General features: G+C 48.3%; 2 protein-coding genes across 2 annotated transcripts; one reads left to right on the top strand and one right to left on the bottom strand.

Annotated features, from left to right (window-relative positions):
* Window positions 1-239: 239 nt before the first annotated feature.
* LOC135921932 (zinc finger protein 341-like) lies at window positions 240-1,840 on the bottom strand. The gene is made up of 2 exons (XM_065456346.2): window positions 1,637-1,840; window positions 240-1,457 (listed from the first exon to the last, which is right to left on the bottom strand). Exon 2 carries the CDS (start codon window positions 1,414-1,416, stop codon window positions 577-579), a length of 840 nt encoding a protein of 279 aa, XP_065312418.1. The 5' UTR covers window positions 1,417-1,457; window positions 1,637-1,840; the 3' UTR covers window positions 240-576.
* Window positions 1,841-21,798: 19,958 nt separating this feature from the next.
* Window positions 21,799-25,268, top strand: LOC135921938 (uncharacterized protein KIAA1143 homolog). The gene is made up of 3 exons (XM_065456358.1): window positions 21,799-22,083; window positions 22,142-22,265; window positions 23,561-25,268. Exons 1-3 carry the CDS (start codon window positions 21,976-21,978, stop codon window positions 23,746-23,748), a joined length of 420 nt encoding a protein of 139 aa, XP_065312430.1. The 5' UTR covers window positions 21,799-21,975; the 3' UTR covers window positions 23,749-25,268.
* The last annotated feature ends 1,060 nt before the right edge of the window (window positions 25,269-26,328 follow it).

The raw sequence follows: 26,328 nt of genomic DNA, 5'->3' as shown, positions 1-26,328 counted from the left end.
CCATTTCAAGTTCGCTACCACTACACCTCTCTTTCATTAATGAAAGATGGAAAGTGCATGGTATTGTGCAAAAACAGTGCATTTATATTCAGTAGTCACAAGAGAGCATTCACAAAGCTTCCAGCAAGACAGTACCATGAATTCACCTTCTCTTAAACCACCACCCCTTTCTCGTTCCTTATGTTGTAGGCACACACAATTCGGTGAAATGTATGGAAACACGAAGTTCAGCTTCAGAATCAGAGAAGCCATAACCACATTTATTTGGGTAAAAATAAACTATGTTTCATCTATGTAACAGCAATATATACAGCACTTTTAAAGTTACGCTTAATTAGCACATATGATGAGCATGCATTACGAAGCTATTCATGGCTCCTCTTTGTTCTCCTCTGAAGGAATTATAAAAGTGTCATTTTTCTACATCACTACAATTTTGCAGTCCTATCTCACTTTTAACCCTTTTATTCTGCATTTGAAGCTGCAGTGCCACCGGTTGTTGGAAGCTTTCATTTCATACTCTTGCAGATATATCTGAAAAATACAGAGCAGTGTTCATTGTTACTTATTGATCACTCACAGCCGCACAGGGTTTTTTTTTCGAGGCGTCACTGAGATGGCATGATGCATGAGCAGATGTTCCCTGAGCACCGACAGCTTAAAGAATTTGGTGCCACAGTAAACGCAGGCATGACGTGCTTTCATTAGCTTGAGAAAGCCCTTGTGACGCATACGCACATGCTCATCAATCTGGTAGCCGTGCTGAAACTTCATGCCGCATAGTGCACACAGGTAGTTGAGCGGCGTATGCACACTGCAGCGACTCTTCTTGGACAGGGCTGACTTGCGCATCGGCTGCTGGGCAGGCAAGTCGCCAGCGATTTTCTGCAACTCTTTTATGAGGTCATCAAGTTCGAAAGAGGACACTGTGTCGTCGCGTTCGCAAAGCGGTTTGCCTACGATACCCGCAAATAGCGGATAGAAGTCTCCGTCTTCCCAGACGTCGTGTTGCTGAATATGTGCAATGAGCAGATCGGCTGACGCGTAGCGCATAGCGCAGAATGCGCACGCAAACCGCAGCAACTTTACGTCTTCGGCAGCCGTATGACTGGCGTCTAGATGTTGCCGCAGTGCCAAATGTGACGCAAATCGCAAAGGACAGAGGAAGCATTGTAGGCCGAAGTTCTCCGTGCTCTGCAGAATACTGCACGGCTTTACAGCAGGATCCGGAACGCGCAGGTCGCCCGGCGCGTGGCTCCAGGTGTGCACGCAAAGCAGAACGTAATGGCTGAAGACGGCCTCACAGGTGGGACACTTAAACCGGCACTTGCAATGCTCCGGAACGCGTCTTCGAGGTGTTGACGCGGGAAACGTCTTAGGTGGAAGAAGAAATCGCACAGTCTTGCCACTGGCCATGGTGGGCGGAGGCTTTCCGAGGGCTACCTCGGCCGAACACTCTGGAAAAATGTTGGAACCGAAGCAAAATGTAGACAATTAATACTCTACACTTCAAGTCGCCGCGCAGTTCCAAATGACGCGCAAACCGTCAGTTATACAAATCGCGGAACCCAAACATTCAAACGCACTGTCGGAACGTTGCAGCAGTTCAAAATTACAAGTGTCAACACTGACTCACCTCCGTTTGTGGCTTTGACAATGAAGGGATAGGGCGCGTGAGACAAACTTGCCTCGTTTGCGTTTTTTAGAAACCGAATCAAGTTGTCACCATTTGTTGCTTTTCAAATTTAACACCTACAAACCGCCGTTAAAACGCCCGTTCGTCTTTTGGGATGTACATACGTAACAGGCGGCAACGGTAGAGAGATACCGTTGATAACATGATGATGATGATGCTTGCGAGCCCCGCGCGCGCGTCTCCGCATTTCTCGAGTTTTTCTGAAAGCGCCTGGAGACACGTTCACATGGCCTCCGAAATCGTTCGGCGCGCGCTGCCTCGCAGTGCGGAGGCCATGGTGGAGATGCATAGTCTTATGAAAGCGCTTCGGCGGCTTTCGCTGCGCTGTAAAAGGACATCGATTATCGCAATTTTTCTTCCAATGAGAGATACTTTTATGTTCTGTTTTGTGTTCTTTTATGTTCGCGAGCGATTGATGGCATCAATCGCTCGCGCCTATTTGCATTTTCGTGTGTAAGGCTGGCTAGAAGCCTCTGCACTCTATTAAGAACATAAAAGTAACTGACAGATAAAAGACATGTTTTTGCCGCAAGTTAAAACACATACCAAAGGAAGACACAAAAGACTAGGCCAACAAGCAGTTGTGTTGCAATTGACAGGCAGCGGCGTAGCCAAGAGTTGTTTGTGTGGGAGGGGGAGGGGGGGAGGGGGGGTGGCGGTGGCGGTGATACACTGAAGGAGATTACATAAACGTTTAGATATAACCTCCTTGAACACAACGGGCACGTACCTATTTTATGACGTGCCTCCAATGCTGACAGGTCGTGCCGATCGAGAGCGAGAAATGTGCATTTTTTTCCGAAAGCGTGAAATTTACAGTGTAAAAAATATTTATGTGGGGCCCATAGCATGTCCCGATATTCGTGCACAGTCTCTGCGACAAATGGGACATCCGCCGGACGTCCTAAGGATATTGCATCTGGATCTTTCATTCCCAACACGTGAATAGTTCTCCTCCCAGAGGCTTTATATGAATTTAATTTCCCCTATGACAAAATTATGTTTCCTCATATTGCCGCTCTCCAAATGCTAATTATGAGCATCTCTAGCAAGATACCCTTCCAAGCGCCTCATCGCATCGCGCGCATGGTGAGACGGCGCATGTCTCACGCGCACGCGGGCTCCTAGTCATGGGGGCGCGAGAGAAGTGTGTTCGGTGAAGAGACGTGGTTGTCTATTGAAAAGGCTCCAGTTAAGTTTTTTGCAAATTGTGTGAACGTGTTTTAGCCTTTAGTTTCGGGGCACAAGTTCGCACACAATAAACCATTTTGTTTACTGTGCTTCGTTGAAGAGCGCTACATTTCTGGTGGAGGTGTCGGGTATGAGTGGAAGTTCCCAATGTATACGTGCAAGGGAACGGAGCCCCGACCCTCGGCGATTGGTACACTGGCTCCATGCAGTGCACCATCCCCACTGGACCACGGATATCCTCTGGACGTTCCAATAAGACCAGAACGTTCAAGTCCCAGTTAGGACGTCCAGTGGATAACATGGAGATATTAATTTTAGGACGTCCTATTTAAAACATCCTTCGGACATCCACGGGATTGAAGTTCAGGGATTTAAACGAATTCCAAAACCTTATTCCTGTGGATGTCTTAACAATGTTTTCAAAAGCTATGATGTCCCATACCGGACGTATATGATGGGACCAACACTTGCACTACCCGTCCTACGCGATGTATGTAAGCACAAATAATGCAACTGTTTATTCGCTTTTGCTGATTCCACAGCTTAGCTCGAATTCGGTCAACTCAACTCATGATAATGCAGATCTATGCATAATGCCTGCTTTGCCCTGTATATATTCTGGAATGGACTAATCGCAAAAAATTATAGGCCCGCAGATATGCAGGCATCCCAAACTCTGACTCAGTCCGAGTTACGTGGGGCCATAACCGAACACAACGCATGCCTTTGCGCAGCCTCTCCTTTCAGAAAATTCTAACATCCATGCACGGACGTTTTTTTTTTTCTTCTTCTTCTTCTTCTTTTTTTTTTGTTTACTGCGATAGCAAAAAGCAACCTTATTGAGCCTTCTCCAAAAGGCTACCATACTTTTTTCCTAATTTTTTATGCGTGGTCCGTGCACTCCGCTGCGAAATCGGAGAGAGCCAAGCAGAACGAAAACCACGTGAGAAGAAAAGAACTAGGAAGCTTTACGTAACAAAACTGAAGACACGAAACATCAGTCCAGCACGTTTACGTGATCATACCGCGGACACGGCAGCCTTCAGCGCACGCTCTTCGAAAAGCCATGCACGACAGCAACGTGAAGCTGCCGCACTCAGCTCAAACTTCCAATGAAGACGATAAATGTAAAGTTGCAATAAATGACTGTACGTGCGCATTGGGAGAAAACGTGCACGGAGCGGTAGGCAGAGCACGGAAACGACTAAGCGCACGTTAACGCCTACCGCAAGGCATAAACCAACACAAGCGTGACTTGTGCTCTCCGAACATGTCGAGAAAGCCGAATACTACAACCCCTGCCGTAGAACAGAGCAATGACTGCCTCTACTTAATGTCCCCGTATATGCTCCCGCAGGGAGCATATACAGGGACACTGGTTGTCTCGTTCGCGCAGCGCACGATTTTGCGCGCTGTGCACAAGGAAGCATGACTAGCGGTATAATTCGGTGCTACGCGAATACTGAGGCAGAACAAGCAGATCGCAGAGCATGATCACGTGCTGGAACACGGTAGAAAATGGCATAGTTTCGGTACCTGCGCACGTGACCGCACGACCGTGGGAACAAACAGACGAAGTGGAAGTACATCTCTCTTGCTTCGGTGCGAAGTAAAACAAAAATCACGCAGACATTCCGTTTGTGTGATTTATTATTTCTCTAAACTTCAATTGGTCAATTCTAGAAACAGATCGCACATATAACAGATGTCTTGAATAATTCTCGAAGTCACGTGTCATCACAAGCGACGTCACACTGCGGACACGACTACATAGGCGCAGGAGCACGACTACGTCACCGTCCGGCTTGGAGTGCGGCGGCCGCGAGAAGGAAAAACGACGTTCGGTTTGAAATTTCAGATCTTTCCGCGGCGCGTTGCGATGTAATACTTTGCAGACACGATCGTTATCGCGCAATGTATGCTCTTCGCTTGTCAGCTCAAAATGGCCAGACCTAGTGAGCGGCCCCTTAAGAGAAAAAAAAAACGCAATCAGGAAAGAAAAAATTTATGATAACTCAAAGGGAAGCTCATTACTTTTCGAAGCGAGATCAGGGTGCCTTAGAATGCGCACTTACAATCGAGATATAAGAAGGTAGAAACATGTGCTTGCTGCGGTAGAGCTAGGAAAACGATGGAGCATGTTTTATAGGAATGTGAAGATGTCTGCGCAGCAGTCAATTTAGGCACTGCTGGCCTTCTTGAAGCCCTTGGGTTCAGCGAGAGCAGGGGGAAAGTAAATAATAATAATATATGGGGTTTTACGTGCCAAAACCACTTTCTGATTATGAGGCACGCCGTAGTGGGGGACTCCGGAAATTTTGACCACCTGGGGTTCTTTAACGTGCACCTAAATCTAAGTACACGGGTGTTTTCGCATTTCGCCCCCATCGAAATGCGGCCGCCGTGGCCGGGATTCGATCCCGCGACCTCGTGCTCAGCAGCCTAACACCATAGCCACTGAGGGGAAAGTAAACACGTCCGCAGTAGAGGTTAGTAAGAGGCAATTGGAAGATTTGTGGAAGAAAAGTAGGTAAACGACAAAAAACGGAGACGCACAAAAGCAAAGTTCACAACAGGGGGTTAGAAAATTTGGTTATGGGAATTATTAGGTCTTGCCGTTGAGTGCGGGAGCTGGCTGACGTTGAGGAGGATATTGAGAACTGAAGGTTTATTTACATTATTTACAGTAATAACACAAAGTAACGAACAGTCATAATGTCATCGACGGCCGGCAGCAAATCGGACGCTGCGCCTCGTGACAAGAAGAACGAAAAAACCATTCTCCCTGTCTTTCGCTTTTAATCCCTTTGGTCTCTCGGGGTCACGACATTTTCGGCCAATCGTCTAGCCAGCTCAGGTGTCATTTTCCTCCAATGGCAGGCGCCCGTGCAAGTGCCGTCACATTCGGCCGATGGGGACGCTCCAGGGGCTCCATTGTCAGAGGGTTGACTTGCCTCCGGTGTCGCCCTCCTCGCCTGGAAGCGCTTAGCTGGAGGAGACGGGTTATTCTCGAACGACCCTCCAGAGCCGCAAAACAGCTTTGCTCGGGACCAAGATCAACTACCTGGAACCGTGCCAGCCTCCTGTTGCACTTTCGGGAAAAGTCAAGCAGGGAGGGGGGGGGGAGACTGCTCGACATGCGGCGCATGAGGTGGGGGTCGCCAACCTGTCTGACGGGTCCGGTACGTGGTAGACACACCCCGGAGCACCATAATTGGAATGCGACGGCGATTGGATGTGGTCGGGGAACTTGAGTGATGCCAGGAAAGGGGTCCGTATCCAACAGCTCCTCCTCGCCCCGGAAGTTCGGAATGGTCGGTGAGCTCAATTCGCTGGCCATGAGGAACGCTGATGGAACATGTAGTGCACTGGTGACGAGCCTCGTGTGACGAATTTCTGGATCCCGGGCCCTGGACAACGTGCGTAAAACAAACGAAACAACATAGCGCTGCACCACGTGCAAACGCAGGCTCTTCACCCATGACTCGCCAGGCTATTACTATGTCAAAATCAACGCTGTCCCCCCCCCCCCCCCCAATTTTGATAAAGCAGTTCCAACAACCTTTCTAAACAGCTCTCCATATCTCCCCGAATGCCGACAAGGCCAGATTGATATTGTCCTTGCAAAAGAAACGGGAGAAAGTTAAACATTTAGTGAAAACAACTTTTACAACTATACACAAGCAAAGTTCTGAAACTACAAGTATGACAATTCCAGCCCATAATAACACTTCCTACCTCGTTAGTCAAAGGAAGGAAGGTAATAAGTCGGGTTACCGAAACAACCGGCTCAAACCATCCGCGTTCCCATTTAACTTGCCCCTTTTGTAACGGACGGTGAAGTTATATTGCTGGAGAATTAGACTCCATCTGAGCAAGCGTCCGATCTTAGGGGATATGTGTCTCAGCCAGGTCAGAGGACAGTGGTCGGTCTCGAAAGTGAATTTCGCTCCATACAGATAACAAGATAATTTCTGGACCGCCCAAACTAAGCAGGCGCATTCTTTTTCGGAATACGCACGTTAATTTTCGGCTAGCATACAGTACCGGATGCTCCTCCTCGCTTTTGCCCACCTGGCTGAGGACGACTCCCAACGCTCTGTCACCAGCGCCCCCCCCTAGTAGTGTCACATGCGTAAAACCATCGGACCCTCCGTTCTTGAGGAAGCTTAAGGAGCGCGTCGGCTACAAAGAAAGCCCGACGGTCGACACGAAGGTGAGAGCACGCGAAGTCTCTGTCATCATCATCATCAGCAGCAGCCTGGTTACGCCCACTGCAGGACAAAGGCTATATAGTGTACACTATAGCAAAGGCCTCTCCCATATTTCTCCAACAACCCCGGTCATGTACTAATTGTATCCACGCCTTCCCTGCAAACTTCTTAATCTCATCCGCCCACCTAACTTTCTGCCGCCCCTGCTACGCTTCCCTTCCCTTGGGATCCAGTCCGTAACCCTTAATGACCATCGGTTATCTTCCCTCCTCATTACATGTCCTGCCCATGCCCATTTCTTTTTCTTGATTTCAACTAAGATGTCATTAACTCGCGTTTGTTCCCTGACCCAATCTGCTCTTTTCTTATCCCTTAACGTTACACCTATCATTCTTCTTTCCATAGCTCGTTGCGTGGTCCTCAATTAGAGTAGAACTCTTTTCGAAAGCCTCCAGGTTTCTGCCCCGTAGGTGAGTACTGGTAAGACACAGCTATTATATACTTTTCTCTTGAGGGATAATGGCAACCTGCTGTTCATGATCTGAGAATGCCTGCCAAACGCACCCCAGCCCATTCTTATTCTCCTAATTATTTTCGTCTCATGATCCGGATCCGCCGTCACTACCTGCCCCAGGTAGGTGTATTCCCTTACGACTTCCAGTGCCTCGCTGCCTATTGTAAATTGCTGTTCTCTTCCGAGACTGTTAAACATTACTTTAGTTTTCTGCAGATTAATTTTTAGACCCACTCTTCTGCTTTGCCTCTCCAGGTCAGTGAGCATGCATTGCAATTGATTCCCTGAGTTACTAAGCAAGGCAATATCATCAGCGAATCGCAAGTTACTAAGGTACTCTCCATTAACTTTTATCCCCAATTCTTCCCAATCCAGGTCTCTGAATACCTCCTGTAAACATGCTGTGAATAGCATTGGAGAGATCGTATCTCCCTGCCTGACGCCTTTCTTTATTGGGATTTTGTTGCTTGCTTTATGGAGGACTACGGTGGCTGTGGAGCCGCTATAGATATCTTTCAGTATTTTTGCATACGGCTCGTCTACACCCTGATTCCGTAATGCCTCCATGACTGCTGAGGTTTCGACAGAATCAAACGCTTTCTCGTAATCAATGAAAGCTATATATAACGGTTGGTTATATTCCGCACATTTCTCTATTACCTGATTGATAGTGTGAATATGATCTATTGTTGAGTAGCCTTTACGGAATCCTGCCTGGTCCTTTGCTTGACAGAAGTCTAAGGTGTTCCTGATTCTATTTGCGATTACCTTAGTAAATAGTTTGTAGGCAACGGACAGTAAGCTGATCGGTCTATAATTTTTCAAGTCTTTGGCGTTTCCTTTCTTATGAATTAGGATTATGTTAGCGTTTTTCCAAGATTCCGGTACGCTCGAGGTCATGAGGCATTGCGTATACAGGGTGGCCAGTTTCTCTAGAACAATCTGTCCACCATCCTTCAACAAATCGGCTGTTACCTGATCCTCCCCAGCTGCCTTCCCCCTTTGCATATCTCCCAAGGCTTTCTTTACTTCTTCCCGCGTTACCTTTGGGACTTCGAATTCCTCTAGACTATTTTCCCTTCCATTATCGTCATGGGTGCCACTGGTACTGTATAAATCTCTATAGAACTCCTCAGCCACTTGAACTATCTCATCCATATTAGTAATGATATTGCCGGCTTTGTCTCTTAACGCATACATCTGATTCTTGCCGATTCCTAGTTTCTTCTTCACTGTTTTTAGGCTTCCTCCGTTCCTGAGAGCATGTTCAATTCTATCCATATTATACTTCCTTATGTCAGCTGTCTTACCCTTGTTGATTAACTTGGAAAGTTCTGCCAGTTCTATTCTAGCTGTAGGGTTAGAGGCTTTCATACATTGGCGTTTCTTGATCAGATCTTTCGTCTCCTGCGATAGTTTGCTGGTATCCTGCCTAATGGAGTTACCACCGACTTCCATTGCACACTCCTTAATGATGCCCACAAGATTGTCGTTCATTGTTTCAACACTAAGGTCCTCTTCCTGAGTTAAAGCTGAATACCTGTTCTGTAGCTTGATCTGGAATTCGTCTATTTTCCCTCTTACCGCCAACTCATTAATCGGCTTCTTATGTACTAGTTTCTTCCGTTCCCTCCTCAGGTCTGGGCTAATTCGAGTTCTTACCATCCTGTGGTCACTGCAGCGCACTTTGCCGAGCACGTCCACATCTTGTATGATGTCAGGGTTAGCGCAGAGTATGAAGTCTATTTCATTTCTAGTCTCGCCGTTCGGGCTCCTCCACGTCCACTTTCGGCTATCCCGCTTGCGGAAGAAGGTATTCATTATCCTCATATTATTCTGTTCCGCAAACTCTACTAATAACTCTCCCCTGCTATTCCTTGCGCCTATGCCATATTCTCCCACTGCCTTGTCTCCAGCCTGCTTCTTGCCTACCTTGGCATTAAAGTCGCCCATTAGTATAGTGTATTTAGTTTTCACTCTACCCATTGCCGATTCCACGTCTTCATAGAAGCTTTCGACTTCCTGGTCATCATGACTGGATGTAGGGGCGTAGACTTGTACAATCTTCATTTTGTACCTCTTATTAAGTTTCACAAGACTCGCCACCCTCTCGTTAATGCTATAGAATTCCTGTATGTTACCAGCTATATTCCTATTAATCAGGAATCCGACTCCTAGTTCCCTTCTCTCCGCTAAGCCCCTGTAGCACAGGACGTGCCCGCTTTTTAGCACTGTATATGCTTCTTTTGGCCTCCTAACTTCACTGAGCCCTATTATATCCCATTTAGTGCCTTCTAATTCCTCCAATAGTACTGCTAGACTCGCCTCACTAGATAACGTTCTAGCGTTAAACGTTGCCAGGTTCATATTCCATTGGCGGCCTGTACGAAGCCAGTGATTCTTAGCACCCTCTGCTGCGTTGCAGGTCTGACCGCGGCCGTGGTCAGTTGCTTCGCAGCTGCTGGGGACTGAGGGCCGGGGTTTGATTGTTGTGTTCGTATAGGAGGTTGTGGCCAAGTACTGCACCAGGGTGGCCAATCCTGCTCTGGTGAGGGAGTGCGTTACCGGTTCTGGTCACCGGGATTAGGCCACACTCCAGGCCTGTTTGTGCAATTTTATCAACACGCGGATTTCTTTTTTTTATTTTTTTTTATTCCGGTGGAAAATTGCCGGCACCGGGATTCGAACCACGGACCTCTTGCACGCGAAGCGGGTGTTCTACCTCTACGCCACTGCTGCCGCTCTGTAATCGCGGATAATTGATTTCTGGGCTACCTGACAGAGGGAAGAACACCAACCTGTTGACACTGTAGACCCCGACCTCGATGACGAAAAGCCTGTCGTCGTCGTTCTCAAGGCGGGCGATTTGACTGCTGAGGAAGCTGAAATCTACAGTCAAAGAGAAGGTAAAATAGAATTTACGTCCTCAGTGTCGAGTTACATGTTCTTATCAGTAACCTGATCAATAAAGCATGAATAAGTGAGGAAGCACAGGGGGCTTCTTATCAGTAACCTGAACAATAAAGCATGAATAAGTCAGGAAGCACAGGAGGCTGGAGCATGAAAGCAGCTAAAAGGAGACTAGGCATTGACAGAAATGAGGGTATGTATTATGTAAGGATTCCTTTCGCGTTTCTTCACTGGCCCAGAATATGTTATCTCTTCAGAGATATCGGCTCCTCGATGCGCAGCGTCCGAGCATCATTGGAGCCAATGAAGAAACGCGAAAGAAAGAATGGATCGTGAAAATTATCCGTGACGCGCCATTGGCAGCCAGTCAGATAGCTCGCCCTACTGACGCCAATTGGGTGATTTAGGTCATATGGATAGGGGCGGCTGAAAATTCCACCGAGCAGTGTGCTGCGATCGGCAGCGATGTGCATTTTTAAAACCTTATAATAAATTACACGCATTACGCGGAGCACTTAGATGCGTCAATAATTGATCAGAAGGACCTACTCTGACGACTCAGTACGCTTGTACGAAATCGTCAAAATCGTTTCAGGGTCCCTTTAACGCTTTATTTCAGTTGCTCAATTACCATACTGTCTGAATTACCACACTGTGTGACGCAGCAAGAGCCGCGTCACATCAGGGAGGAGCTTTGCGCCGATCCTCACTATCTTGCATGCGTAGTCATGCGAACGGAAATTAAAATTTGCAGCCGGATATCTTGAAACACGGGCATGCTCGAAGAATTCGGCGCAGTGGAGCTGTGTAAAGCGCGACTGCCTTTAAGTATTCAATACAAACATGCCCGCTTACTGCAGTCACTGAACAGTTAATTATTCAATTTTAGTTAATTGGCCGGCAGACAGCAATAATTACCATCTCGCTTTGTGTCCTCATGGCCACATAAATTGTTTGCATAAGTGAACTTCACCTACCTCCGAGCGCCAAATTTTAAAAAGACCTTGTATATCGTGGCTTTGCCAACCAAGACTCCAGAATTTCATTGTTAGCCTGCTCTTTCTTACGCTAAGAAGCAGCGCATCTAGCACACTGGTGTATTCAGAGCGGCGTCCCTAGCCTTCTTTCCACAATTTTCCTTCTGACCTCCCTCACCTTCATCCTCAGTGCGTGATTTCTCTCGCGCGCTCACTCACCCTCAGGCAGAAATAATTTGTCGTCCGCCCACACACTCAATTTACTACCTTCAAATAATCAGTTTACTTGTTCCGCGAGTGAAAAATGAGCATATTCGTTGGCACTACTAAAACAATAAGGATACGTTTCTCCCTTTTTTCAATGAACCGGCTGCGTCCATTTGTTAGCCGTGGCTGCTTGACAGGTAGCACACAGCAACTTATAGCCATGTTGCCGTGATAGGAGAAGTGGCTTATTGTTGTGTGCAAATGCAGAAGGGTCTGCCGTGGTTTACCAGGAATCGTACAGCAATGAACAATCACTCTAACCAGATATTTTACGTTTTCTTTAATTATGGGGTTTTACGTGCCAAAACCACTTTCTGATTATGAGGCACGCCGTAGTGGAGGACTCCGCAAATTTCGACCACCTGGGGTTCTTTAACGTGCACCTAAATCTAAGTACACGGGTGTTTTCGCATTTCGCCCCCATCAATATGCGGCCGCCGTGGCCGGGATTCGAGCCCGCAACCTCGTGTGCAGCAGCCTAACACCATATCCACTGAGCAACCACGGCGGGTATATTTTACGTTTTACGTTGCGCACACGCAAAGCTGACGAAAATCTACATAATTGCAAGGTTTACCAATGGCAATAAGGGTGTTTTAAATGCGTAAAGTTACCCAATGGGGAAAAAAAATCACCGAAGATTAGAATACCCCCTAATGCGAAATTTACGCGCAGCTCCATACGTGTTTTCATTTCGCGATATATTGAGGCATCACACCGATCGCCGCACCGAATGGCAGAGCCCCACCGGCAACTACAGCTTACGCAACCGTAATCTTTACCGGGAATCGCTTGCGGCGAACGCTATGCGCAAAAGCGAGCTTTCGGGTTTTTTTTTTTTTTTTTTTTTTTCGCACGCCGCTGTCGCGAATGTGAGCGCCATCTGGTGGTGCTTCAAGGTGGCTTCCTCCGCGTTCCTCCTCATGCTCTCGCTGCACCTTCCTCCGTTTTCCGCCTCGCGCTCTCTTTGCTCTCGCCGTCTTTCATCGTTCTCTCGGTTACGCTGAGGGAGGACAAGGCACACGGACGCTCAACGCAGGAACGGACGAGCTGCGCTCCAAAACCGTCCGTCTGTCACCTATAGACGATGGCTTCTGTTTGATCCGCACCGATGGCACCGGCTGTTGGAATCTCAGCACTGCCACCAGCTGTCGGAACCTCAGTGCTGACACCCGTTGTTGCAACCGGACCGTTGGCGCCCGTTGTTGCAAATGGGTCGCAAGCCCCAAGGGTAGCGTTGGCCTGGCGGCCTGGGGCCCACTGGAAGCATCCGAAGGTCCCAGCAACGCATGAGGCGACTGCTAACAGAACAACTTGTTTATTCTAGCATTGCAAAGAGCGGGCGATCAGGTCGACCGAAGTAGAGAGACGGGAGAGCACGTTACTCAACAGAAGAAATCGGAGCCTCTCTCCTGGCGTCCGGGGGCAGCTGCTCTTATACTCTTGCCGTCGCGGGCAAGAAGGAAGGTCACGAGATGACACCACGTGACAGCGGCGACGGACGGACTGAGAGACATGTTGGAACAAGGAGGTGACGCATCAGACGGGCCGGCGCCGGTCAGACCTCCTCGCTTCACACTGGGGGAGCTCCTCTCCCCGGCTGCCGCGCTTTGACAAGCGTGGGCACACACACACACACGCACACACAAAGACACGTGGCACTGAACATGCCGGGACGCGCTCGGCGGGGCGCGCTCGCGGCCGCTCCGAACGGGCCAAAATGTCCGCCGCTTGGAACGAAGCTCCGGCGTACGTTGCATCCGCGCTGGCTTTACCGCGCGTCGTAGGCGAAACGTAACAGACCGCCCCGCCGGGGGAGGGAGATCCCGATGGTCAGGGGACTGCATCCGCTGTCCGGAGGGATGTCGCTCAATGATGCTCATTACCGAAGTCGGTCGTCCCTCGGCGTTTCTTGAGCCAGCGCACCGAGAAGGCCTCGTTCTCACGTTCAGGTTCACAGAGGACACTGCAAAGTGACTTCGGGAGAGTTCTCATTTTTCTCTCGTTCTCAGCAAGCGTTAGAACTACGCCGAAACTCAGCCGCTCAGTCAGCAAGCACGGCACAACCCTCACTAAGCCATGCCAGGCTCTTTCCCCTTTAATACTACTGCCTAGTTCCTTACAGTAGTCTAGCAGCACTCAGAACGCGTCCACAAATTGGAAAATTGCACTAGAAAGCACATCATCACTTTGAAACACTACACAAAAGCAATATGTTAAAAATCCTGCCTCAGGAAGAAAAACATCAATTACAAACAATTTTGAGGCTGATTCCCACGTTAGGGGCTTCGACTTAAGCCATCGGCGTTACCGTTGAGACTCCCCTTTTTGTAACGCACCTCAAAGGAATATTGTTGCAAAGCGAGGCTCCAGCGCAGGAGGCGGCCATTTTTGGGAGAGATGGTCTGCAGCCATTGGAGAGGGCAGTGATCCGTCTCAATGATAAACCTCGAGCCGGCTAGGTAGCATGACAATTTCTGAACGGCCCACACGAGACACGCACACTCTTTCTCGGTGGCGCTGTACGCCTGCTCACGACTGGTCAGCTTACGACTAGCATACAGGATGGGATGTTCCACTTCTCCACTTTCCCGTTGGCACAGTACAACGCCCATGCCTCGCTCACTAGCATCGCACTGAACAACGAACCCTTTTGTGTAGTCTGGCGATCGTAGCACAGGCTGGCTTGTTAGGGCGCTCTTTAGGGCGCTAAAAGCTCTTTCCTTTGTCTCGTCCCAGACGACTGTTTGGGGCTCTGTCTTTCTTAGAGCATCCGTCAGGGGAGCCACGATATCAGAGTACCTGGGGATGTACCTCTGATAGTAGCCGGCGACACCTAAGAACGACCGAATATCGGTCTTTGTGCGCGGTTGCGGAAAGTCTCGCACAGCGGCCACCTTTATTTCAGACGGGCGGCGACGACCCCGACCAATCACGTGACCAAGGTAGACAACCTCGGCCTGTGCTAACTGGCACTTGGGAGCCTTGACTGTCAAGCCCGCTTCGCGCAGGCGGGTTAGCACTGCCCGCAAGTGTGCCATATGCTCAGACCAGGATGCGGAGAATATCGCTACGTCGTCTAAATACGGTAAAGCGAATTCTTGCTGTCCCCGCAACACCTTATCCATGAGGCTTGAAAAACAGTATGGCGCGTTCTTCAAACCAAAACTCAACACTTTAGGACGGAATGTTCCCATTGGTGAAATGAACGCCGCATACCTACTAGCCTCTTCTGTAAGTGGAACCTGCCAATAACCCCTGACAAGATCTAGGGTGGAAATAAACTGAGCGCTACTAACTTTCTCAAGGCGCTCCTCGATGTTAGGGATCGGATAAATTTGATCCTTAGTTATAGAATTTAGCCTGCGGTAGTCGACACAAGGACGAGGTTCCTTGCCCGGTACCTCAACTAAAATCAAAGGGGAGGTATAATCACTCTCACCCGCCTCAATAACACCGAGCTGTAGCATCTTCTTTACCTCAGCCTCCATAATATCGTGCTGGCGGGGTGACACCCGGTACGCCTTGGATCGTACTGGCTCTGGGGAGGTAAGTTCTATATCATGGGTGAGGACAGAAGTCCTACCAGGCCTCTCAGAGAACTGACCTTGAAACTCTTGTAAGAGCTGGTGTAGTTCGGTTTTCTGCTCAGGCGACAGCGGTGCTTTACTGATTAAGTCACTAATGACTTGATCGGTGTCTTCCCTGTTCGTCACTGAGCCTAGTCCCGGAAGCTCGACCGGAAGTTCTTCGGGAGCGTTTACCATCATACACACTACTGCTTCCCGTTGCTTATAGGGTTTGAGCAGATTACAGTGGTAAACTTGCTGTGCTTTCCGTTTTCCTGGCAGACTGACCACGTAGTTGACGTCCGACAGTTTTTGAACAATCCGTGCTGGGCCCTCCCACTGCACGTCGAGTTTGTTTTTTAGCGATGTGCGCAATATCATGACATCATCGCCCACCTCAAAACGACGGGCCCTGGCTGTCCGATCATAATAAACCTTGGCCCTCTGCTGGGCCTTTGCCATTGCTTCACCTGACAACTCCTGTGCCCTTCTTAAGCGTTCGAGGAGCTTAAGCACGTACTCCACCACGACTGGGTCGTCGCCCCTGCCTTCCCACGATTCTCGAAGCATGCGAAGCGGAGACCGCAGCGAGCGACCGTACACCAGCTCAGCTGGCGAAAACCCCGTAGCCGCATGCGGCGCGGTCCGTAATGCAAACATCACCCCAGGCAGACACAGCTCCCAGTCAGTTTGATGTTCAAAACACAATGCTCTCAACACGCGCTTCATGACGGAGTGGAGCTTCTCAACGGAATTCGACTGGGGGTGGTGCACTGAGCTGTGTAACAGCTTTACCCCGCACCTTTCGAGAAAGGCTGTCGTCAAAGCGCTAGTAAACACTGTGCCCTGATCTGATTGGATTTCCGCAGGAAAACCAATTCGCGCAAATATGGACAGTAGTGCATTGACTATCTCAAATGAGCTGAGTTCTTTAAGCGGCACTGCTTCAGGGAACTTTGTCGCTGGGCAGATCACAGTCAAAATGTGTCTGTACCCCGTGGCTGTTACCGGCAGAGGTCCCACTGTATCAATAACGAGCCGTCTAAAAGGCTCCGTAATGATAGGTACCAACTTCAACGGCGCCCTCGATTTGTCCCCTGGTTTGCCCACCCGCTGACAGGTGTCACATGTCTTCACAAAGTGGTCTGCGTCCCGAAAACACCCTGGCCAATAGTACTCTTGCAAGAGACGGTCCTTAGTTTTCTTAACTCCTAGGTGTCCGGACCACGAACCCCCATGCGACAAGCGCAACAGATCCTGACGATAGCACTGAGGCACGATCAGCTGATTGAACTCCACTCCCCTGCGGTCTACATACTTCCGGTACAGGACCCCACCTCTTTCCACAAAGCGAGCATTTTTCTTGGCGACACCTTCCTTGACAATGCAGCGTATGTTTTCTAGGCTGCCATCCTTCCTTTGCTCGGCTATCAAAGCCGCACGGCTGACTTTTAGCAACCTATTAAGTCCGTCTGACGTAGGCGCGATGAGCAAATCTGCAGATATCTCTTCTAACTTTCCCGCATCGGGAATTTCCTCTCCAGTATCTGGTGCCTTTAACGCTACAGGCTCAATTTTATTCAGTTCGGGCGTGCTCTGAATATCACCTTGCTGCGCCTCTGACCCTTTCTCATCGTTCGACAACGTCGGCCCCGCAACTACCGCCTTTGCAGCGAGCTCCCGAACCTTCGATCTGGTTAAGGCCTGAACGCTAGCCTCACCAAACAAAAGCCCCTTCTCGCGCAGGAGGTGATCGGACCTGTTCGAAAATAGGTACGGGTACTGGGGGGGCAGCATAGATGACACGGCCGCCTCCGTCTCAAGTGCTCCGAAAGGTCCTTCAATAAGCACTTTTGCTACGGGCAGACACACGCTATTAGCTTCCACGGCTTGCTTGATCCAAGCGCACTCGCCCGTGAACATATCGGGTTCTACGTAAGAGGGGTGAACTACATCCATTGTAGCTGCGGAATCGCGAAGCACTCGGCACTCTTTCCCGTTTACGAGGAGGTCTCGCATGTAAGGCTCGAGAAGCTTCATGTTCTCGTCAGTGCTGCATAATGACAAAAACACGACTTTTGTTTTTGTTTCCGGACACTGCGCCGAAAAGTGACCCGGCTTCTGGCACGTATAACACACGCGCGCTTGCCTCGCCTCGAACCGCTTTCTGCGTTCGGCTTCGGCTGCCGCCGTCTCCTTACGTTCGGTCGGACTGCTTTCACTCGCGTCCGCACTACGTGTGTCCCCCTTTGCTCTCATGGGCGTGAACTTCGGCCTCTCAAACTTGGAGCCAAATTCACCCTTTTGACCGTCCTTAGCTCCGCGAGCCCGACGCGTCACAAACTCTTCGGCTAGCTCAGCAGCTCTAGCCACCGTACTAACGTCTGGCCTGTCCAAGACCCAGTACCGCACGTTCTCAGGTAACCGACTATAAAACTGTTCCAGCCCGAAACACTGCAGAACTTTCTCGTGGTCACCAAACGCTTTCTCTTCTTTGAGCCACTCCTGCATGTTTGACATAAGCCTGTAGGCAAACTCTGTATATGACTCACTTTTACCTTTCTCATTTTCCCGAAACTTCCGACGGAACGCCTCCGCTGACAGCCTGTACTTTTTTAGCAGACTCGATTTCACTTTGTCGAAATCCTCTGCCTCCTCTCTCTCCAAGCGAGCGACTACGTCGGCCGCCTCGCCGGGTAACAAAGTGAGCAAGCGCTGTGGCCACGTTTCCCGAGAGAACCCCTGCTTCTCGCACGTTCGCTCAAAGTTAACCAGGAACAAACCAATGTCCTCTCCAAGCTTAAACGGCCGCATCAGGTCAGTCATTTTAAACAATACTCGTTCTCCTGCACCGTGTGCCTGACTTCCATTACGAGCGCGTTCCATCTCTAACTCGAGACGTTTCATTTCCAAAGCGTGTTGACGGTCGCGCTCTCTTTCTTTCTCTTGTTGCTCTCGTTCTATCTGTTCTTTACGTTCACGCTCATCTTTCTCTCTTTGCTCCTTAAGTTCGCGCTCCTGTCTTTTTGTCGTCTCCCTCTCCTCAATGGTCTCAAGGCATTCCGACAGCTCGTCATCCTCAGCTCCTAACTCAAGAATAGCCCTTAGCAGTTCTGGTTTTCTGAGTTTGTCTGAGACATCCAAACCCAACTCTCTTGCAAGCTCCAGCAATTTCGGTTTGCGCAACGACTTCAAATCCATGGCTGCTCTGAATGCTGCTTTCTCTACTGCCTACTATTGTCTTGCCGCAACTAACCCGGCAGCAACGACAACCACAATTACCAGCTCTGTTTCTGACACTAACAAAAGCCTGGCAAAACTCAGAAGAAGAAAGTCCCGCACTCACCAAACCTCGCAGCCAAGATTTCAGCGCAGTCGTTCCGCTGCAGGCAACCAGTCATCACACAGGGCTCGTTGCACTGCTCCCGGATGGTCGTTGTGCTGCTCAGCATACAGTCAACCGCATTTCCTCGCTGCTGGCCTCCGTTGTCGCGATCTCACCGCTGGCAACCAGATGTTTGATCCGCACCGATGGCACCGGCTGTTGGAATCTCAGCACTGCCACCAGCTGTCGGAACCTCAGTGCTGACACCCGTTGTTGCAACCGGACCGTTGGCGCCCGTTGTTGCAAATGGGTCGCAAGCCCCAAGGGTAGCGTTGGCCTGGCGGCCTGGGGCCCACTGGAAGCATCCGAAGGTCCCAGCAACGCATGAGGCGACTGCTAACAGAACAACTTGTTTATTCTAGCATTGCAAAGAGCGGGCGATCAGGTCGACCGAAGTAGAGAGACGGGAGAGCACGTTACTCAACAGAAGAAATCGGAGCCTCTCTCCTGGCGTCCGGGGGCAGCTGCTCTTATACTCTTGCCGTCGCGGGCAAGAAGGAAGGTCACGAGATGACACCACGTGACAGCGGCGACGGACGGACTGAGAGACATGTTGGAACAAGGAGGTGACGCATCAGACGGGCCGGCGCCGGTCAGACCTCCTCGCTTCACACTGGGGGAGCTCCTCTCCCCGGCTGCCGCGCTTTGACAAGCGTGGGCACACACACACACACGCACACACAAAGACACGTGGCACTGAACATGCCGGGACGCGCTCGGCGGGGCGCGCTCGCGGCCGCTCCGAACGGGCCAAAATGTCCGCCGCTTGGAACGAAGCTCCGGCGTACGTTGCATCCGCGCTGGCTTTACCGCGCGTCGTAGGCGAAACGTAACACTTCCAATACAGAGCGCGCAGCAGCGAACGACTTTACCTTTGCGATGCCTGTCGCTGCAACGCGAACGAAGCGGCGAAAACGCAGTGCTAATGAAGCTCTCAGCACACGCTGCACACTGCCCCTTTGGCAGATCGCTTTCAAGATATGGGCCCGCGCGCCTCTCTTCAACGCGAAGCGCCAAGAACACAGCGCGCGAAGCTATCAGCAGCCAGTACTCTCCGCGTCGCAGATCGCTTTCAAGATACGGTCCGCGCGGCCGTGCCATATACGCAGCCGCCGCCGGAGTACGTTTGGTCACGGTTCATAATGGTTCGACGCGGATGGATATGGTGATCAAGAGAGATAGCGGCTTATAATGATCGGGACGTCATCAGCGCACCTGGTGCCGCCACCTGCAATACTTTGCTTGCGTCATCAGTGCACCTGGCGCTGCCGTCCGCACCAGTTGGTGTCGCTGCAGCGCTGTCGTTTGTACTTGCTGGATCAAGTTTCACAACACCGATAATGACACTGGGCTGCGTGGAGATCAGCAAGTGGCACAACGCTTACGCATACTTAGACAACTCCCAGAGGAGTATCTGCGTGAATTTTTTAATAAGCATTCTAAGGCTACTATACCCTCGGAAATGTGACAGTCCGTCCGTCTGTATGTAACGCGTGTCAAGGTGCGCTCCATAGGTAGAGCAACACGAAAAACTCCCGATGCAGCTTTCTGTTGCTCAATACGCGCTACATAAAAGTGTTTTTCAGAGTGTAAAAGATGCCCGCGAGTACACGCAAAATGCCTCGAGCGGCCAGTCGCGCGGCAATTTTGCGTGTATTCGCGGGCTTCTTTCACGCTCGGGAAAACACTTTTATGTAGCAAGTATTGAGCAACAGAAAGCTGTGTCGGGAGTTTTCATGTTACTCTGCAATTGTCTCATTGCTACTTTTCGTCTAATTATAATAATTGAGAAGTTGATTAATTCAGAAAAACTAATTATCTAATTAGGCGGAATGCAAAAAAAAAAACAAAAAAAACAATCTTAGTATCTCCAAGCGACGGCAAACAACATGACCTTGGTTCTGTCCAGCTACGTAGCATTTGCATATTTATTAAGTTTGGTCTGAGTTACGTACGTGCAACGCCTTGTATTTGAGAATGCCTTATGACTACGTATGACTACTGGAAAGATGCTTACACACTATCTGACAGGTCCCACTAGGGAGCTTATGCAGTAATTTTTATAGGTAGGGCAGCTCTCGGTCAGTTTGACACTGAACAAACATCCGCAGTACTAAAATAGACAAATCTGCCTGTACTCGCTTCAGAGCATTATCGCTCCTGACTGTTAATAGTCATAGTGCCAATTGGGGGCTTTTGCGGATGTGCCTCGGCGTGAACTTTACAGTGAGGCAATTAGAACATCTAATGTTACATTAACGAATTTGTAACGTTTCATTCAACATGGTACTGCATTAATTATTTGCGTTTTAACAGTACATTACTCTCGTTACACACAGTGCGCGCAGGTACCTACTAAAGATAATCTGAATCAGGGCGAACAGATGACGTAAAAGTACTTATCATGTAGCACGAAGCTTCATACGGATTTCTCAGAAATAAAGCATTGCAGTTAAGGAAAAATTCGCATCCCAAGCCAGGACGAATTCTTCCTCAACATAAGAACTCTTCTGTCCCGTGTTTTATTTAGTTATTTATTTAGTTTGCAGCGTAGCCATAAACGCAGAACGACCTGCATATTGCTACACTTATGCTGTGCCCTTGCTTCGGAACCTTTACTCATGTACAAAGCTTTAGTAAAGCATATTATGTCAGGCATATTTCGCATTGTTCCTTGCGTCGCCTTTAAGCAGATGGTTACCTCAGTTCTCTACCTGTTTACTCCGCGCGAAAACTCAGTCATTTATTTTATTTAGTTAGTTGTTTAATTAGAGCAACAACGCATGACTTTGTTGTTACGGCCGCTTTGCAGGCAGTGCAGCACGTGTGGAGTTCGCAGTCTTCTTTCCAGTGCTTCTTTCTCAAAACACCCGCGTCCACGTTTAATACGACGTTAATGTGTCAGATCACGTGACTTTCGGTTAAGCCGCACAATTTGTTTTGTTGTCTTTTGCTTTGTTTTGGATTTGCTTGTCCTTCGTGTTTTTTTCTCTCTTCACCTCCTGTTTTGGGCGTCGGAAACCACTGAGTGAATTTTATTTCACTTTATTTGTGATGGCCTCTGAGATTGGGCAGCGCTTTTCTACTGTTGCGATTTCGGAGGCATCGCACAACATCAGCAGAAGCCACCCGTGGCAGAACGTATACAAACGCATGGTCAACGCACTCAGGGCTCCTTCGTTTATGGGTTTCTGGTTTCTATAATCGTACCTTGCGCCTGTGCCTGACAGTGTGTGGACCGATCTAATAAGAATGGCTAAAAGAAGTAGTGTCACATGCGTAAAACCATCGGACCCTCCGTTCTTGAGGAAGCTTAAGGAGCGCGTCGGCTACAAAGAAAGCCCGACGGTCGACACGAAGGTGAGAGCGCGCGAAGTCTCTGTAATCGCGGATAATTGATTTCTGGGCTACCTGACAGAGGGAAGAACACCAACCTGTGGACACTGTAGACCCCGACCTCGATGACGAAAAGCCTGTCGTCGTCGTTCTCAAGGCGGGCGATTTGACTGCTGAGGAAGCTGAAATCTACAGTCAAAGAGAAGGTAAAATAGAATTTACGTCCTCAGTGTCGAGTTACATGTTCTTATCGGTAACCTGATCAATAAAGCATGAATAAGTGAGGAAGCACAGGAGGCTGGAGCATGAAAGCAGCTAAAAGGAGACTAGGCATTGACAGAAATGAGGGTTCGTATTATGTAAGGATTCCTTTCGCGTTTCCTCACTGGCCCAGAATATGTAATCTCTGAAATCGGCTCCTCGATGCGCAGCGTCCGAGCATCATTGGAGCCAATGAAGAAACGCGAAGGAAAGAATGGATCGTGAAAGCAATCATCACACAATGCATAACTATACGTATCCAGGTGGCAGCAATCCATAATTTCCAGCGAGCGTCAGTGAGAACACTCCATTTGTGCTACATACTGAGGAAACATATTTTCTGCTAAGACATGTATAGAAATGGTCCCATTGTAATTGAGGGTAGTCTGATTCAATACTTTCGCTGGTCTTTGCTGGTCGTTAAATTTTAAGCTACAGAACTGCGCCACCAAATGAGTAGGATCCGGACCGGCGCTGTCGCTATTTTTTTATGGGATCCTCCAAACTTTTTGAAGCCAAGTGGCGAGTTCACACAGAACACTTGTTTGCATGATGCTGCGTGAACAACCAGGCGTGTGTGCAAGCAGTGCTACTTCCGTGTGATCGTGATGGGCCACAAATAGTAAATGTGCACTGTTTTTACTTTTATTTACTAATAGTAAACATGTATTTAAACATGGCTGGTAACAGGCATGCTGACAAGGCAGTTGGTGAATGTAAATTTGTTTCTACATACATGCAGCAAAACACAGACTGCATATTTGGACGCGTTTACCGTGTGGCTGGAGTTGCAGCCACATTCACTACTTTAGCGCATGAATACTACATTGCAAGATTTGGGTTGTAATTCACAGCCAGCCTTGCTGTCACTTTATGCCTGGTTTCTCTCTTTCTCTCTCTTTTGCAGGAATTATTTTTGCACCTAATAATAATAATACTACGAGAAAACCTATCCCTCTACACAAGCAACAATGGCTCGCACTGTGTACTGCTGTTACATGGACATTATCGTTTGAGCGCTGCTTTATTTTCCTTCTGAATTGGTGGTTTAATTTAAGTAACATCACCTTATTTAGCCCCTAAGTCAACATATGACACCTGTGGTTCGCCCACTTTTACTTGTGAGAACACTAGCGAGTACTAAAGGCCGGTTGTCTTGCAAATTGTCATATTCATAGATTACTCACTGATAGGCTCTCACACAGTTATTCATCACCATTGATCGTGCTTATGTTTACAGTTTCATATAATGAGCCTGCAGATGGCAAGATAATGTTCAAGAAGCCAACAAAAAGGAAAGACAGCACCGCTTCAACAGATGGGCAAGCCAAGAGGGTCAAGGAGGTTGACAAAAGCCGCCGCCAGCAAGTGAACTCCATTAGAGACAGCCGTCTTCTGTCTTTTGGTGACGATGACGATGAGGACTAATAGTGGCATGCAGGTGGATGCTAGCACTGCCTGCACTCAGCCAGCATTATTGGATTTCCAAGCAGTACAGTCATTGGGGAAGTTCATCACCAGTACTGATGGGTGGGCTGTACTTTAGCTGCTGCCAGATTTTGCAGCTCATACATGTTAAAAGTATGTTGTAAAGGTGTTTGGCACTGCTCTGTAATGTATTTGGACAATTGATGAGGGCAAGTGTCTACATAACGTCTGTTGTTTAAGGCCTTCCTAACTGTCACATTATTGTTGCACCCAATGCCCACAGGTGCGATGCGTATACAGGATTTTTATGTGTATACGCACTTTACCTTCGTCAAGCCCGTGTGGCCATAGAATGTGACCGCATGTCATGACAACCTGCATTTTTCACGCAAAGCTCTTTGTGACGTGTAATGTAGTGTGTGCATTCCTGTACCAGTCAGCTTAAATTTCAAGGAAGCCACCAATACTATTTGCTTTTCTCAATTCTCAAAACACAGTGAGACTGCTTCAGCAATTTTTTTTTTAGAGTTTGCCAATTTGTCTTTTTTGGCACTGGCAATGACACTTAATACATAATTTACTTCTGAACAACACTGCACGCAAATCAGGCCTTTGTTGCATTCTTCACTGAGGGACCTTCCAAGACTCGTACTTTACTTTTTCATTAGCTAAGGTTATTATTCTCTCTCTCTAAAGAGAGAGAAGAGAGTGCCATGCACGGGGCTACACGAGTAGACGTCGTACAAATGTAGCGTGGAACCTGGGTGCCTCGGGTTCCTTGCACATAGCGGAGAAATGTGTAATGGGAGATGAGCTCTGTTGTCAAGTTATTTAGGAGTTGGACTCTGGTACTTAGGGTTTGGTGGTTCCTCTATGAGAAATCACACTTGGTAGACAGTTGTCATCTTGTTGCACCAAAAGCATGTGTTCATGTGCCTGTTTGTTGCATTGGAAAGATAGAAACAGTCCGCAGTCCACAGAAAAAGCATGAAAAGGAAATAATTATTACATTATCCCAGCCCACGTGTTATGTTTGTATAGAAAACTTTTTTTCCTGTATGCATGCTACTATTCAAAAAAAAAAAAAGTGGGTTGGCATCACCCATTGGCCTCACATGTCTTTGACTTGTGTTTAACCAAAAAATTTGTTTTGTTTGGGTTATGCCCACCAAAATATAGCAGAAGAAGAACCCACAACGATAGCTGCATAATCCCCAGGCATATTTATTAGCAGATAGCACAGTGAGCTAGCATTCGGCCAATAGGAGCATATTCAGTAGAGACAGAAAAGAAGCTCAAGTTCGCTCAGTAAAATCCATTTTTCTTAATTTGAACAAAGATATTGAGGGAGATGCAAGCTGAAGTCGGACACATTCAAGCTCTGAATCATTGACCTTACCCATTTTGTTAAGTGTGGCCATTTCCATGTGTTTTAGCTGTCTTTCTCCCCATTTCTTTTAAAGGTTTACCCACTTTGTGCTAATTTATGTTAGCCACAGTCAATAAAAGGCAGAACGGAATTTGAGAGGTATTGTGTTGGGACAGTGAAGCGATAGAAACTGAGAGCTTTTGTGGTGTGCCAAAATGTTTCTTTGCGAATGTCCATTATTTCAGCAAAGACAATGAATGCACAACTGACAAGCAACTTCTGCAGCAGCGCAAACGGGTACACTAGGCTGTCGAATTCAGGAGAATTGGAACAGGGCACGAGCAAGATACCAAACAGCAGCAAAAGCCCATTGCTACCTTTGGACACTACGAAAGCCACTAACAGCTTGCGTCATGTCGTTACACAGAATAACGCTTGAAAGTTTATGCATTTTGACTATTGGTAACAGAGAAGTCAGACCATTGCAGAGAACTACACTGCCACTACTGAAGTAAAGCGGGTGCCCAACTTATAAGAGCACATCTGGATTACAGCTGGGCAGGAGGGGCACACTAAGGCAGTATGGAGTATTGCTAAACTTACTCCGGTGTCCACGTAGGCCCTTAAATCTAAGGCCAATGGCAATGAAATTTTGGACTGTGTAAAAATGACTGCTTAGGTATAGGTATAGGTAAAAATGACTGTTTAGGTATAGAGTAGCCTCCATGCAAACTGTTACTTTTAAAATACAAGTAAATGTATCATGAACAGCTGGCAAAAAAAAAAAATAACATGTCTTTCATACCAAAACTGAGAAGAAATAACCACTAGCTGGAAATGATGCCTCACCCAGAACTTGGAGAACCAGCGAAGCCCTCGGCACATTGAAAATCTCCGAGGTAATGTGCTGGAACATACATGACATATACTAACCACCAGCCCTGCAGCTTTGCCAAGATTGTTTCTATGGTATAAAACTACTCATTTACAACTAACTTAGAAAAATGAAGTTTTATTGCACTTGGTTTAGCTCCTGACTAGTTTCTGGGGTGCTGTCCAGGTAAGCAGTGGCATGGTCACTCTTCCAGGAATTCAGCTTCAACTAGCCACTTTGCAAATATGTTAAAACTTATTACTGTGGCCCGATGAGTGGTAGCAGTGATAAAGATTGATCCACCAGAGATACAAATGAATTCATGTAATTCGCCAAG

The sequence above is a fragment of the Dermacentor albipictus genome, chromosome 1 (assembly GCF_038994185.2).
Source record: "Dermacentor albipictus isolate Rhodes 1998 colony chromosome 1, USDA_Dalb.pri_finalv2, whole genome shotgun sequence".
In the NCBI taxonomy this organism is placed as follows: Eukaryota; Metazoa; Arthropoda; class Arachnida; order Ixodida; family Ixodidae; genus Dermacentor; species Dermacentor albipictus.
This window is presented reverse-complemented; position numbering and strand designations above follow the sequence as displayed.

Bases quoted from the DNA above. Each gene is read 5' to 3' on its own strand.
- LOC135921932 (XM_065456346.2), bottom strand. From the start codon at position 1,416: ATGGCCAGTGGCAAGACTGTGCGATTTCTTCTTCCACCTAAGACGTTT.
- LOC135921938 (XM_065456358.1), top strand. From the start codon at position 21,976: ATGGCTAAAAGAAGTAGTGTCACATGCGTAAAACCATCGGACCCTCCG. The intron at 22,084-22,141 runs GTGAGAGCGCGC...GCTACCTGACAG, and splicing joins GCCCGACGGTCGACACGAAG to AGGGAAGAACACCAACCTGT. The intron at 22,266-23,560 runs GTAAAATAGAAT...TTATGTTTACAG, and splicing joins AATCTACAGTCAAAGAGAAG to TTTCATATAATGAGCCTGCA.